The 16,392-nt window shown below is 35.8% G+C and overlaps 1 protein-coding gene across 1 annotated transcript in view; it reads left to right on the top strand.

The window, feature by feature from the left end:
* Positions 1–16,392, top strand: part of ANKRD31 (ankyrin repeat domain 31) — a 128,583-nt gene that overhangs the window by 31,465 nt on the left and 80,726 nt on the right. The window contains exons 7-10 of the mRNA XM_020880914.2: positions 689–732; positions 3,608–4,234; positions 6,512–6,783; positions 9,246–9,346. Of these exons, the coding sequence (XP_020736573.2) occupies positions 689–732; positions 3,608–4,234; positions 6,512–6,783; positions 9,246–9,346 (1,044 nt within the window). The remainder of the gene's footprint in view (positions 1–688; positions 733–3,607; positions 4,235–6,511; positions 6,784–9,245; positions 9,347–16,392) is intronic.

The following is a 16,392-nucleotide window of genomic DNA, read 5'->3' as shown; positions in this document are numbered from 1 at the left end:
AATTCTATTACATATAATGGAGAAGATGATGACACTGAGAAAGTAGATATGATTTTTCCTCATGTGGTTGCAGATACTTAGAAGGACTCTGCCAAAGTAGAGAGGTTTTCATTTTTTTTTATTGTTTCTAATAGTCTTACTTATTTCTGTTTTTGGCTGCCCTAGGTCTCTGGTGCTGTCCGTGGGCTTTTTGTGGTGGCTTGGGGGCTATTCTTTGTTGGGGTGCTCCAGCTTCTTGTTTGTTGAGGAGCGTGGTCTGGGCTTGCGGCTTTAGTAGCTGTGGCGTACAGACTCGGTAGTTGGGGCACATGGGCTTAGTTGCTCCACTGCCCGTGGGCTCTTCCCAAACCAGGGATCAAACCCGTGTCTCCTGCATGGGCCGGCAGATTCTTAATCACTGAGCCACCAGGGGAGCAGAGAGGGTGGTTTTTAATTCTACTAATTCCAAATCATTATACTTTTACCTTGTTTCATGTGAAATATTTCTTAAGGAATGGAAGAATTTCACAACTTTATTGCTAACATGATACTTTTAATAAATTGGTATAACATTTATAAAATATTTGATATATCTCATGCATGTCTGAGGAAATCATTTCAAGTTATGTGATTAAGAAATGCTGAGTGAGACAGTATGTTTTACTGCTTTGATAAAACTGTAATGAAAACATATAATGTTATCTTCTAGGACCTGAGGCTGAAAGTCCTGAAGTGTTAACATACCCAGAAAAGGTTGGTCTGTATAATGGAAATTAGCTATTCAGATCTTGGGTTTAGATTTTTAAAAATTATATTAATAAGTATCAAGCCCATTTAAGTTTTCCCCTAAGCAGAAACATGACTAGACCATTTCAATAGAATTATGTAACAACCCATTTCAGTGTTTTTTTTTTTTTTAAGGGGAATCATTTTCCAATATTTTTCATGAAAACTCATATAAATCCTTCTTTGGAATAAAGCAGGCTTTTACCATTCACAAGGTTTTTTGTGAATTGCAAAAATTTTTATCCCCTACATTCCCCTATTCAGTTTGAGCTGCCTCAGACAGACAGACGGCATGAGGACACTTTTCTTACATCTGTAGTGGAAACCCATTTTTCAGTATTTATTCTTGTCTCTAATGAAATAGAATTTTCTTGATCTGTGCTTCTTTTCTGGCATTCTGAGTCTTTTATTCATTATCTAGAGGAGGAGAATATAATAGCAGACTAATTGCTGAGATAATATAGCAAAAATGCGTTATGTTGCTTTGTCTATTACCCTGAAAAGAATGTGTCTAACAACCCATTTCAGTGTTGTTTTTTTATAAAGGGGAATAATTTTCCAATACTTTCCTTATAAACTTTTATAAATCCTTCTGTGGAATAAAGCAGGCTTTTACTGTTCACAAGGTTTTTTGTGAATTGCAAATATTTTTTTCCCCTGCATTCCCCCATTCAATCCGGGCTGCCAAAGACAGACAAAGCATGAGGACACTTCTCTTACATCTGTTACCCTCATTCTTTTGATATTTCCTATTGGATACTGCTTTCTCATCTTCCAGTTGCTAGTCAATAAACATGTACTGAGTGCTTGTTTTGGCTCTGCTCTCTGCTTGGTGCTATGGGAAATCAGAGGACAGTAAGATTGGCTCCATCCATAACAGACTCCAACAGTCAAGGACCTCCCCAGGCCAACCCTGAGCTATAGCTTATTCGTCTCAGGTATGCCTTAGCATTCCCACCTCTATGCCTGTGTTCAAGTCAGGAGCCAGAAAGCAAGAGAAAGCATCACATTTGAAACTACACAGGTTTCATTCCAAGGGAAGTATGTCATTTTCATGTGTGATATATGGAAAACGATAATCATTTCGTAGACTTACAAAGAGGGCTGTGAGCAGTGATAGCTCATGGTGTTTGATACTAGTTGGTGCTTAAGCAGTGTGTGTTTTTCTCTTCTTTTATTCCTTCACAAATCATTCATTTCTGGCTTATATACCATCTCATTGGATCTGTCTCAGATGACTTTAGTGATCTTGACCAAAGTAACTGCTCCCTCTTTATCTAGCATTCATTATTTTCTATGTCAGTATTTAACCTATCACTTGCCTCCTATGACATTAATATATTTCAGAAAAAGAATTTTTTGAGCAAAGAAGTTTAGAGAGCATTGTATGCTAAAGTCTCCTCAGAGATTGATAATGCATGTTTTGAAGTCTTGAGGTAAAGAAACTTATTTAGCCAATTTTAGGCTATCTTGAAAACTCTTCACTGCCTCCTCTTTTTCTGCTCCAGAAAACTTATTCTTGTAACACTAGGGCTATGGTTTATGCTATTAATTTGAGTTAATGCAGTGTTTTTGATGTTTATAGTTTATTTAATGTCATGTGTTAATGCCTTCAATTTTAATTTAGGAGTTAAGTTCCTTTAGGGCAGAGTTCAATTCAATATATATGTAAGTTTTATTTGATTTAGGGCCTTGAGTTTAGTAGATATAAAGATTTCAAATAGAAAGGAAATCTTGAACATGTTTAAAGAATGGATAGGATCCAATTCTTCAGTTCCTTCTAAATTTCTTTTATCTTTCGGAGCAACTTATAGCTTGCATTGCTAACAAGTAAATATATCTTCTTAAGCTCTGCATGCTATGTACAGAGAATATAAATGGTGGCAGGTAGAAAAGGAGGAGAGGGAAAATAAAATGTTCTTCACTTCTCCAAATCAAATCAGAGTATTAGAGGGCTTACAAATTACAGTGTAGTGGTGTGTCAGTGAAGGTGGACTTGATTTTTAGAAACAGGCAAAAGTCACTGAAACCCATTCTGTTATTTAAGGTTATGCAAATTAACAATCTGAAATGTTGAAAAATAGCTTAGTGCCTTTAAGCTATTGAAACTGATTTTCTTAAATGGCTTATAAATGATTTTAAAAGCACTTTCAAAAGAAGAAGTCTAATAATATTTTGATCACTGGAAATATTTTGAGAACAAATCTGTCCTCAAAATAGTTTGTAGTCTTGTGCTTTTTGTTTAAAATAATCACTGGTCAGAACCATTGATTTGTAGGAGAGCTTGTAACATTTACATAGATCTGTGTTTTCATTTCTCCTTTTCTCCCCACTGACCTCCTGTCCTTTGGCCTTTTTACTTCACATTTACATATTCATACAAAGGTGGGGGACAAAAAGAAGGTGAAACTACACCAATTTTGTTCCTGGTAATAGTTTTAATAAAATTCAGTTGGGATTTTTAGCAAGGGAGAATTTTTCAACCATTAACTGCAGTGAAGTTTTTAGGTTATCTGTTAGTTTAACTATCCATGTTATCTCTGCTTCTTCCCTTAGCCCAGATAATTTAAACTTAAATGAATAGATAATTTGTCATCTGTAATTATGGTCCAGCCAGTTTTACCCTTGATTCACTATTAAATGTTTAATCATGGGTTCACTGTCATTAGTAATTTGGTATAAGAAAGTAATAAACAATATTTTTATTTATGGAAGGGAGGAAAGTTGATAAAGTTTTTTGGTGGAACTTAGCAACATGGTGAGCTAGAAAACTATAACATTTTCATTTTAAACACTTCTTGGTGTATGTACTAATGCTATAACTTCTATTTGGAATATATAGGAACTTAGTAGAGACAGAGAGTCTCCTGAAACAAGCCTTCTCTCACATGCTTCTGTTAAAGAATTTGATACATTTGCTGTAAAGGAGAAGTCACTAATAGAGCCAGAGAAGGAGCCTGGTGAGGAAGGCGCATTGACCATGACTTTCGAAGAAAACAAAGATGAAGAAAGCTCTCTTGAAACCTTTGTGTCTGCCTTAGAAAGGGTACTCACATCACCAGAAATCAGCCGGGAGGAAAGACTGTTTAGAATAATGAATGATTTTGAACCGAGAGAGCTGGCAAACCCGTTGAGCAATGCTTCGAGCTCCATATCAATACCTTTGACATGTCACAGAGATTTTCTAGAAGACCCAAAAGATGATGCATTGCCAGTTGAGGTATCAACAGCCTTAAACACGTTGTCAGAAGCCAAGGTGGAAGTCACCTGTCACAGGAAAGAGGGAGGCATCAGTCTCAGTGTTGGGAATGAATGTTCAGGAGTGGAGCCCAGTATGTCTCAGGCTGATGAAGACTGTACACAGATGGCAGAGGTGGGTTTTGAGACTCTTTGTTCTACTCCACCATGTGAACAGGATTCCAAGTTAGCTGAGCTGCAGGACAAGCATCTTTCAGTGCAGCAAACAAGTGTAAGTATGAACCGACAATTTTATCTTCTATAGTGACCTTTAACGAGTCTTCATTGCCCATACCCTTCATTGTAAATTCAAACCTTCTACTTAAACACCACCACTCAGAAGATATTTTTTGACTTTGAAGCATATAGTGATCTTTTGAGAAGTTCCCAGGGTAGAGTTTTCAAGGAGTTGAAAGTTAAAATAGTCAAGTTTCTCCTCTGAAAACCTGAGACGATATATCATTATCACATTGCTTATATAGACGAGAGAAAAAACTCTTTCTCAGACTTTTTCCCTGTTAGCTCAGAAAATCTCCATGTCTACCTGAGTGCAAAGTAGAGGTAAGACAGCCCATGTTAATTTCTAGCTGGACATAAACGCAGCTGGTCTTCCAGGAGAGGGACATGTAGCTGGTCTGCCTGGCTTCAGCACCGCTTTGCTTTTTGTGGCTGAGAGTACTGTCGCTGACACAGTTTGGTTTAGAGTTCCTGGACTTCTGTGCTGGGAGACCCTCCTGTGCCTGCCACTTAACCAGCTTACCAACTTTTCATGTTGGCAGTTTTTTCCTGATTATAATACAAATACATCCTCATTATTAAAAAAAAAATCAAGCATTACAGTAAGAGGAAGTCTCCAACAGTTCCACTTACCATAGATAATTGTTAACCATTTACTGTATGTCCCCATTTTTTCTATGCACAGTCTCTGTAAATTTATTTTGTATAAATGGGATTATATTATATATAATGCTTTGTAACTTGTTTTTAAATTTTAATAATACATCTTGGTTATCTTTCTATATCAACGAATGTAGCACTACTTGTTGTTTAGTCACTAAGTCGTATCAGACTCTTTGCGACCCTGTGGACTGTAGCCTGCCAGGCTCCTCAGTCCAAGGGATTTTCCAAGCAAGAATACTGGAGTGGGTTGCCATTTCCTTCTTCAGGCAGCACTACTTAAATCTTGTTATTTGTTGAGTGGTATTCCACTGTGTGGGCATATATATATATATCTTATGTATATAAAATGATACATATAGTTTATTTAACCAATTCACTAGGTCATTTGGATTTTTTTCTTTTTTCCTTCTGGCTCTCACCAAAATGCTCTTTTGAACATTTCTTGAAAGGTTTAAATAATGTGATACTAAGCTCATGTTATTCACATAACATACATACCTAGAATAATAATGCATGCAATTCTGATCAAAAAATTTCAATACAGACATTTTTTAATGCTATTTTTAAAAATCCAGAAAAAGAGAAACTAATCATGGGGATAGGACATGAGGATTAAATTAAATATTCTAAGATTCTCATCTAAAAAGAGGTGATATTAGTAAAGTGTAGGAAATTATGACTGATATTGATAGAGTAAGCTTTAACTTAGGCAGTCTTAAAAAAAGTCTACATAAAAGTAGAAAGGAGATTGATTTAAAACAGATCAAATTAAATACGATTTTACTTAGCTGTAATAAAAATATGAAATTTGTTATCTTGTGAAGCTTCATATGCTGGATATATAAATAAGCTCAAGAAAGGTTTACATGATATGTATAAAAACATGTACCCCCGTGAAAGTTAAATCCAAAATGGATTATTAAGGGGACATTAGAGCCATTCGTGATATACTGGCCAACCTTTTAAATCAGTGTAATGAAAGTTATATACTATCTTGTCCCACAAATACCACTTACAGTTGCTGTCAAATAGCAAAATTCTAGACTGAATAGAACATTGATGCGGCCTGGCATGATACTTCTGCTGTTTTTATGTGCCACTCATCATTTTGTACTACTCATTTCCTATAAAATGAAAGCACCCAGAGTAACCTTAGGTTTAACCTTGAGATTTTTTTTTTTGAGATTTTTATTTTTTTGATGTGGATCATTTTTTAAAGGTCCTTATTGAATTGGCTACAATATTGTTTCTGTTTTATGTTTTGGTTTTTTTGACCTTAAGCCATGTGAAATCTTAGCTCCCTGACCAGGGATCAAACACACACCCCCTGAATTGGAAGGCAGTTTTAACCACTGGACTGCTAGGGAATTCCCTACCTTGTAATACAAGTAATGTATTTTTGTGTTAGGCTTTTAACTCCATATTGTCATTTATTATGTTAGTATGAAATTTTCATTCTGTTCACATATGTCTGTGGGTTTTTATATTTTCATCTTATGAGGCATTTTTATGTAATCAAAGGACAAGATAAAACTTAATTTCTTCTAATTTTATTTTATTTTTTTGAATTGTTGTAATCATTTGTATATATATTTACATCTTATTACAGAGTCTAGAAGACCCAAATCCATTTGAATTACAAACATTGGTTCATCAAAATGTCACCTCTTGTGATCCAATAAATAATAAGAGAAATTCAAATCTGGTGGAAAATAGCTGTGACCAGGCCACTCCACGTGTGTTAAGGAGATCATCCAGACTGAAAATAGTCAGAGATGTAAAGCCCACAGATGACATGTATAAGATGCCAGAAAACATTTTACCCAGAATACTTGGCTGTGAGGATCACATGAAACATAGCTCTTCAGCGGGGAATGTCAGGTATGCTGCAGACGCACGCTTGGGGCACTAGAGTAAGTTTACAGCTCAGTCAGTTCAGTGCTGTCGCTCAGTCGTGTCTGACTCTGTGACCCTATGGACCGCAGCGCACCAGGCCTCCCTGTCCTCAGCAGCTCCCAGAGGTCACTCAGACTCACGTCCATTGAGTCGGCGATGCCATCCAACCATCTCATCCTCTGTCATCCCCTTTTCCTCCTACTTTCAGTCTTTCCCAGCATCAGAGTCTTTCCCAGTGAGTCAGTTCTTTGCATCAGGTGGCCAGAATATTGGAGTCTCAGCTTCAGCATCAGTCCTTTCAAAGAATTTTCAGGACTGATTTCCTTTAGGATGGACTGGTTGGATCTCCTTGCAGTCCAAGGGATTCTCAAGAGTCTTCTCCAACACCACAATTCAAAAGCATCAGTTCTTCGGTGCTCAGCTTTCTTTACAGTTCAACTCTCACATCCATACATGACTACTGGAAAAACCATAGCTTTGACTAGACAGACCTTTGTTGGCAAAGTAATGTCTCTGCTTTTTTACAGTTATGTCTAAGTAAAGAACTTTATTTTTCAGTGTTGTTACATTTATTTTGCAATTAAAACAAAAAAACCCAGAAAACACCTTTACTTTGTTTTTTTAGGATAAAGTAATGGGAAATTGTATTTTTGCTTAATGCTAATTTTCTTTCTTTCTTTAAAATCTGTCACCACACATAGTTACAAATACTTTTTTTGGGGGGGCTTGAGAACTTTTAAGGATTACACTCTTAGCAACTTTTCAAACATGTAATATGGTGTTATTAACTATAGCCACCTTGCTATACATCAGTACGTTTTGACTACCTTCACTTATTTCACTTACCCACCCTGTCTCTAACCTACAGAACCAGTCTATTCTCTGTATCTCTTAGTTTGTTTGTTTTCTTAGATTCCATATATGAGTGAGGTCATACAGTGTTTGTTTTTCTCTGTCTGGCTTACTTCTTTTAGCATAATGCCCTCAAGGCCCATTTGTGTTGTCACAAATGGCAGGATTTTCTTCTTTTCTGTGACTGAATACTTTTCCATTGTGTGTGTGTATGACATCTTCTTTATCTATTCATCCATCAATGGATACTTAGGTGACTTCCATGTCTTGACTGTTATAAATAAAGCTGTAGTGAAATGGGACTGCAGATATTATTTTGAGATAGTGATTTTGTTTCCTTTGAGTAGATACCCAGTAGTGGAATTTCTGGATCGTATGGTAGTCCTATTTTTAATTTTTTAAGGAATCGCCGTACTGTTTTCTATGGTGGTTGCACTAATTTACATTCCTAGCAACAGTGCGTGAGGGTTCCCTTTTCTCTGCACCCTCTCCAGCATTGATTATTTGTAGACTGTTTGATAATGACCATTCTGACTGGTATGGGGTGATATCTTATTGTGGTTTTAATTTACATTTCCCTGATGACTAGTGATGCTAACCACCTTTTCATGTACCTGTGGGCCATTTGGATGCTTTCTTTGGAAATGTCTCTTTAGCTCCTCACACATTTTTTAATCGGATTTATTTTTTGTTTTGTTGTTGAGTTGTATGAGTTCTTTATATGTTTTGGATATTAACTCCTTTTCAGATATATGATTTGCAAATATTTTCCCCCTTTGGTAGATTTTTTTTTTCCATTTTGTTGATAGTTTCATTTTCTATACAGAAACTTTTTAGTTTGACGTAGTTTCACTTATTTTTGCTTTTGGTGTGAAATCCAAAAAATCATTTCCATGACTGATGTTAAGGTGCTTACTTACATTTCTTCCTAGGAGTTTTATGGTTTCAAGTCTTGTGTTTAAGTCTTTACTCCATTTTGAGTTTTGTATGTAATTTAAGGTTGTTGTCCAGTTTTTTTCTTTTACATATGGCTGTCCAGTTTTCCCAACACCATTTATTGAAGAGACTATCCTTTCCCCATGGTATATTCTTGGCTCCTTTGTCATAGATTAATTGACCATATATGAGTAGGTTTATTTTGGAGTTCTCTATTCTGTTCCATTGATCTATATGTCTGTTCTTATCTCAGTTTTTGATCAGTGTCATACTACATGGCAAGTCCTTTCTTTCTTGCAGAGAGCCTGCCTCTTTTCCCTAGAAGTTGCAGATAGAGCAGATAGTGGCATGCCTAGGTGGGGAGTGAAGGACAAGAGACTCAAAATACTCATACTTGTGACTGACTGTCCCTAAAGGAGAGATACCATAGATGACACAAAGATAAGCCTAGAAACTATAATAACTGGCATGTATGTCACAGAATTATCTGTAGCTTACTCAGGAGGAATATCCATATATAAAATTGGTATCATACATGACAACAGCCTAGTAAAATACCATTGAGTTTTAAAAAATATTAGTCAAAAATTTGGTATGATTCTCTGTGAATGGTTGTGGAGAACATAATAGTAATTTTAAAAATGTGTTTGATTTTCAAGAATGCAGAATCCTGCTTTAAAGACTGGAGGTAAAGGGAAGACTGGTCCTTCATCCAGGCTCAGGATTGGAGGACAGATGAAGAAAAACAGAAAACATGCAGGTGAGGCCTGTTTTCTTTATTTCTTTAATAAGTAACTTACAGAAACAGAATCCTGGTACTGAAAAGGATTTAGAGATTATTATGTCTCAGCTTTCTCATTTTACTGATGAGGAAGCTCAGAAGGGTTAAGGACTGTGCGCAGCACTGTGAGCTGATCAGTGATATAACTGGGACTCGGTCTTTAACTTCTACCTCGTAAGCTTCCCTGGTGCCTCAGTCAGCATCCTTAACTTCCCCCTCACAGGGGCATGTCTTTTCTGTACTTGTACTTTTAAGACAGTAATGTCAGAATCCTTTTTGGATTCAGATGTCTGACCTCTTTGTGGTGTGACTAGCCAACATAGACTTTGGGAAATTAAACCCAGAAGAATAAATAGAGGAAAGAAGGCAAATGTATTATGTTTGTAGATGTTATTTCTTTGTTCCTATATGTAAAACCTGAAAGAATGAACTTAAAACTGTCATAAATAATAGGAACCTAGAAGGACTGGTTACAGAAAATAGATAGTGAGACAGTTGGTAGAATTGAGATATGGATTGTAGATTAAAGAATAATATTTTATCAGTGTTGAATTTTCTTAATTTGATCATTATGTAAGGTAGTGTCCTTGTTTTTAGAGAATATATCCTTAAGTATTAGTGAGTAAAGGAGCATGGTATATACAAATTATTATTTCTGTGTGTATATATGTCTGTGTGCATGTATATATAAAGAGAGAGAGAGAATGATTTAAGTAGTGGCAAAATGTTAACAATGGGTGGATCCTTTGTTTTATTTTTACAACTGCTTTATAAGTCTGAAATTATTTCCAGCTAAAAAGCTTTAAAAAAATGCAATAAAACAAAAGATGACAAATAGATATCTTTCATATATATGTTACACAGCTAGAAAATATAAAATATTTACAATAGTTACAATAGTTACAAAAGAGAGAAAATACCTACTTATATACCTAATAACAAATTGCCATGCCTGCATGAAGAGAGCGTAAAAATTATGCTGAAGAATATAAAAAAGATGACTAAATGGAAAGAAGAACCGTATTCTTGACAATAAATATTCAGTACTGTAAGAAACCTCTCCCTAAATTATTCTGAAAATGCATGGCAGCGCAATCAGAAACAGATTTTTGTGTATTTGTTAATTGTTTTGTTTTTTCTTGCTTTATAGGACTGGAGGCTAGCTTGAGAATAATATACAATTTCAATAGGAAAAGTAAATACAAAAACTAGCCAAGAAAATTCTGAAAAAAATAAAAGCAAAGGGAGAGGAAAGAACCTGCAATTAGAAAAGCAATAAAAATTAAAATAATTTGATACTGGCACGAGAATCAACAGATAAATCAATGAAGCAGAATAAAGTGTTTAGATGTAGAAGCCAGATACAATGGGAATATGGGGTCAGGTCTGTGATAAATATGGCATCTAAAATTGGTGGCAAAGAGAACTAAGCAATAAGTAGTAAAAAACACAAACAAATTGGATCCTTATATCATTCCTTATACCAAATTTAATTCCAGTTTGGCCAAAAAGTTAAAAAAAAGCTCTAGAAGAAAAGACAAGTGAATCTTTTTGCAGTCTTGGAAAAACCTTTGTGTAGAACAACTCAAACCCAGAAGCCAGGAAGGAAAAGAATAATAAAATTGACTACATACATTTAAAAAAACTTGTATGAAAAATATCCTTAAGAAAATCAGTCATCAAACACAGAAGAAATATTAATAACAATGACAAGGAGTTAATTATAATTGTATGCAAAAACCTCTTATGAAACAGTAACTATAAAGAACATAGGTAAAGGATATCAACAAAGGAATTCACAGGAAAAAAAATATAAATACCTGAAAAGATTAACATCTGATTCACATTTAACGAAATGCAAATTAAAAGGTGTAATTTTCACCTAAGAGAAAGCCAGTAAACATTTGAGAATTCCCAGTGAGAGGAATGTGACAAAATATGTTTTTGATAATAGTGTATGTTCAGTCTTTTTACAGGGTGATTTACTTATATTCATCAGAATGTTAAATCACAGTTCTTTTGAATCACCAGTTCTACTTACAGGGATTTATTCTATGGCTATATTTACTCAAATATGTAGATATATTTTATAAGGATGTTCATCATGGCATTGTTTACTATGACTAGACTAGAAATAACCTAAATTGAATAGTTAACAAATTACAGTATAACCAATGAAATAATATTCAGTCATTTATGAAATCAGAAGACTATAAATATGTGGATAAGGAAAAAAAGCTAATTTTTTTCATGTAATAGAGTGACTCAAATTTCTTGTTGGAAACAATGCAAGCAGCAGTTCTAAAGTACTAAAAAAAATTCTATACCTAGAATTCTATAACTAGAACCTAGAATTCCATACCCAACGTAATATCTTTCAGAAATGAAGGTGAAATAAAGTGTTAGACATGCAAAAGCTGAAAGGACTCATCATCAGCAGACCCATATTATAGGAAATTTTAAAGTACATTCTTCAGGCAGTAGAAAGATGACACTCAATGGAGTTCTGCATTTACACCTTGAAGATCATTGGAATTGTTAACTATATGTATAAAAATTATTCCAACAAACTGTGGAAAATTCTTAAAGAGATGGGAATACTAGACCAACCTTACCTGTCTCCTGAGAAACCTGTATGCAGGTCAAGAGGCGGTGGTTAGAACTGGACATGGAACAACAGACTGTTTCAAAATTGGGAAAGGAGTATGTCAAGGCTGTATACTGTCACCCTGCTTATTTAACTTCTGTGCAGAGTACATCATGTGGAATGAAGGACAAGCTAGAATCAAGATTGCAGGGAGAAATATCAATAACCTCAGATACGCAGATGACACCACCCTTAGGGCAGAAAGCGAAGAGGTACTAAAGAGCCTCTTGATGAAAGTGAAACAGGAGAGTGAAAAAGCCAGCTTAAAACTCAACATTCAGAAAACGAAGATGATGGCATCTGGTTCCATCACTTCATGGCAGATAGATGGGGAAACAATGGAAACAGTGACAGACTTTATATTTTTGGGCTCCAGAATCACTGCAGATGGTGACTGCAGCCATGAAATTAAAAGACGCTTGCTCCTTGGAAGAAAAGCTATGGGCAACCTAGACAGCATATTAAAAACCAGCGACATTACTTTGCAGACAGAGGTCCGTCCGTCAAAGATATGGTTTTTCCAGTGGTCATGTATGGATGTGAGAGTTGTACCATAAAGAAGACTGAGTGCCGAAGAATTGATGCTTTTGAACTGTTGTGTTGGAGAAGGCCCTTGAGAGTCCCTTGGACAGCAGGAGATCCAACCAGTCCATCCTAAAGGAAATCAGTCCTGAGTATTCATTGGAAGGACTGATGCTGAAGCTGAAACTCCAATACTTCGGACATCTGATGCGAAGAACCATCTCAGTGGAAAAGATCCTGAGCCTAGGAAAGATTGAAGGTGGGAGGAGAAGGGGACAACAGGGGATGAGATGGTTGGATGGCATCACTGACTCAATGGACATGAGTTTGAGCAAACTGTGGGAGATAGAGAAGGACAGGGAAGCCTGGTATGTTGCAATCCATGGGGTTGCAAAGAGTAGGACATGACTGAACAGCGAACAACAGCAATATTCCATCATATACATATATCACATCTTTATCCGTTCATCTGTTAATGGACAATTAGGTTGCTTCTATATCTCTAAAAATGCTGCAATGAATGTAAGGGTGCATATGTCTTTTCTAGTTAAGTGTTTTTACAGAGGATCTGAATAGACATTATTCCAAAGAAGACATATAGATGGCCACAGACACATGAAAAGGTGCTCCACATCACAAATCATCAGGGAAGTGCAAGTCAAAACCACAGTGAGATATCATCTCACCCCCCTGTTAAAATGGCTGCTATCAAAAAGACAGTAAATGACAAGTGTTAGGGAGGTTGTTGAGAAAAGGCACTGTGCGCTGTTGGTGGGAAATGTAAATTGGTACAGTCACTATGGAAAACAGTATGGGGATTCCTCAAAAAGTTAGAGTTACAATATCATCCAGCAATTCCACTCCTGGGTATTTATCTGAAGTAAACAATTATTCTGTTAATAACAGAGTTTCAAAATACATGAAGCGAAAACTGATAAAAGTGAAAGAAGAAATAGACAAATCCACAATTATAACCAGTGATTTTAATACTGTACTTCAGTGATTGTTACTCATTATAGTAACCCAAGTGGACAGTAAGGATACAGGAGATTCAAACAACACTATCAGACAACTCGATCTGTTTAACATTTGTGTAACTTTCCACTCAAGATCAGAAGATAACACACTCTTTTCAAATGCACTCAGAATATTTATCAAGATAGTTTATATGCTGAACCCTAAAAGAAGTATCAATAAATATAAAAGGATTAATATCATGAAGTGTTTTTTATGATTGCAAATAGAATTAACAGAAGATCAGTAACAGAGCTCTATAAAATCTTGAAATATTTGAAAAGTAAGTAGCACACTTTAAAATAACCCATGGGTCAAGGAAATTTAAAAGAAATTTGAGAATATGTTTAACTGAAATAGAGTGAAAATACAACATAGCAATATTTGAAGATGTCTTGAAAAGAGTGATGGGGGAATTACAGTGCTAAATGTCTATGTGAGAAATAAAGAACACTCTCAAATCAGTGACATCAGCTTCTAACAGTAACTAGAAAAAGAAGAGTGAATGAAATCCAGAGTAAACAGAAGAAAGGAAATAGTAAAGGAGAAAACAATGGTAAAGCAAAAATCAATGAAATTGAAAACAGAAAAATAATAAGGAAAATCAATAAAACTAATCTTGGAGAAGATCAGTAAAATCGATGAATCTTTCTCAAACTGACCAGGAAAAAAAAGAGAAGCACAGATTGCCAGTGTCAGAAGTAAGAGAGGTGACATCATGACCTAGTCTACAGATATACAAAAGGATAATAAGGGAATATTATGAACAACTTTTTGCCAATGCATTAGATGAAATGGACAAATTCCTTAACAGGAATTTTATAAAGCACTGGGCAACCTGAGTAATAACAAAACTACTAAGTAAATTGCATCTTTATTTCAAAACTTCCCCACCAAAAAGCAAATCAACAAACAACAACAAACCAAAAAATCTTCTAGGCTAAGATGCCTCCTGTATTAGATGACTAAGGCTAACATAATTGAGTCCTACAAACTGGGTGGCTTAAACAACAGAAACTTATTTTCTCATAGTTCTAGAGGCTGAAAGTCCACAATTAAGGTGCTACAAAGTTCTTTCTGCTGAGACCTCTCTTCCTGGCTTTCGGACAGTGCTTTCCTGCAGTGACTTTTTTGTGTGTGCAGAGAGCTTTAGTGTCTCTTCCTTTTTTATAAGGATGCCAACCCTATTATATTTATACATATATATAAAAATTATATTTATATATACAACATATATAATATATAATTTATATTTATGTGTACAATATATATTATATAATTTATATATATAATATATATTATATATAATTTATATTTATATATACAGTATATATATTATATATAATCTATATTTATATTTATATTATATATATATATAGAAATAGAGGAAAACAACAGAATGGGAAGGACTAGAGATCTCGTCAAGAAAATTAGGAATACCAAAGGAACATTTCATGCAAAAATGGGCTCAATAAAGGACAGAAATGGTATGGACCTAAAAGAAGCAGAAGATATTAAGAAGAGGTGGCAAGAATACACAGAAGAACTTTACAAAAAAGATATTCACGACCCAGATAATCACAATGGTGTGATCACTCACCTAGAGCCAGACATCTGGAATGTGAAGTTAAGTGGGCGTTAGGAAGCATTACTACAAAGCTAGTGGAGGTGATGGAATTCCAGTTGAGCTATTTCAAATCCTGAAAGATGATGCTGTGAAAGTGCTGCACTCAATATGCCAGCAAATTTGGAAAACTCAGCAGTGGCCACAGAACTGGAAAAGGTCAGTTTTCATTCCAATCCCAAAGAAAGGCAATGCCAAAGAATGCTCAAACTACCACACAATTGCACTCATCTCACACGCTAGTAAAGTAATGCTCAAAATTCTCCAAGCCAGGCTTCAGCAATATGTGAACCATGAGCTTCCAGATGTTCAGGCTGGTTTTAGAAAAGGCAGAGGGACTGGAGATCAAATTGCCAACATCCGCTAGATCATGGAAAAAGCAAGAGAGTTCCATAAAGACATCTATTTTTGCTTTATTAACTTTGCCAAAGCTTTTGACTGTGTGGATCACGATGAACTGTGGAAAATTCTGAAAGAGACGGGAATACCAGGACCACCTGACCTGCCTCTTGAGAAACCTGTATGCAGGTCAGGAAGCAACAGTTAGAACTGGACATGGACCAACAGACTGATTCCAAATAGGAAAAGGAGTACGTCAAGGCTGTATATTGTCACCCTGCTTATTTAACTTATATGCAGAGTACATCATGAGAAATGCTGGGCTGGAAGAAGCACAAGCTGGGATCAAGATTGCCAGGAGAAATATCAATAACCTCAGATATGCAGATAACACCACCTTTATGCCAGAAAGTGAAGAAGAACTAAAGGGCCTCTTGATGAAAGTGAAAGAGGAGAGTGAAAAAGTTGGCTTAAAGGTCAACATTCAGAAAACGAAGATCATGGCATCCGGTCCCATCACTTCATGACAAATAGATGGGGAAACAGTGGAAACAGTGACTGACTATTTTTCTGGGCTCCAAAATCACTGCAGATGGTGACTGCAGCCATGAAATTAAGATGCTTACTCCTTGGAAGGAAAGTTATGACCAACTAGACAGCATATTGAAAAGCAGAGACATTACTTTGACAACAAAGGTCCGTCTAGTCAAGGCTATGGTTTTTCCAGTGGTCATGTATGGTTCTGAGAGTTGGACTATAAAGAAGGCTGAGTGCCGAAGAATTGATGCTTTTGAACTGTGGTGTTGGAGAAGACTCTTGAGAGTCCCTTGGACTGCAAGGAGATCCAACCAGTCCATCCTAAAGGAGATCAGTCCTGGG

Source organism: Odocoileus virginianus, chromosome 6, assembly GCF_023699985.2.
Source record: "Odocoileus virginianus isolate 20LAN1187 ecotype Illinois chromosome 6, Ovbor_1.2, whole genome shotgun sequence".
NCBI classification, from domain to species: Eukaryota; Metazoa; Chordata; class Mammalia; order Artiodactyla; family Cervidae; genus Odocoileus; species Odocoileus virginianus.
This window is presented reverse-complemented; position numbering and strand designations above follow the sequence as displayed.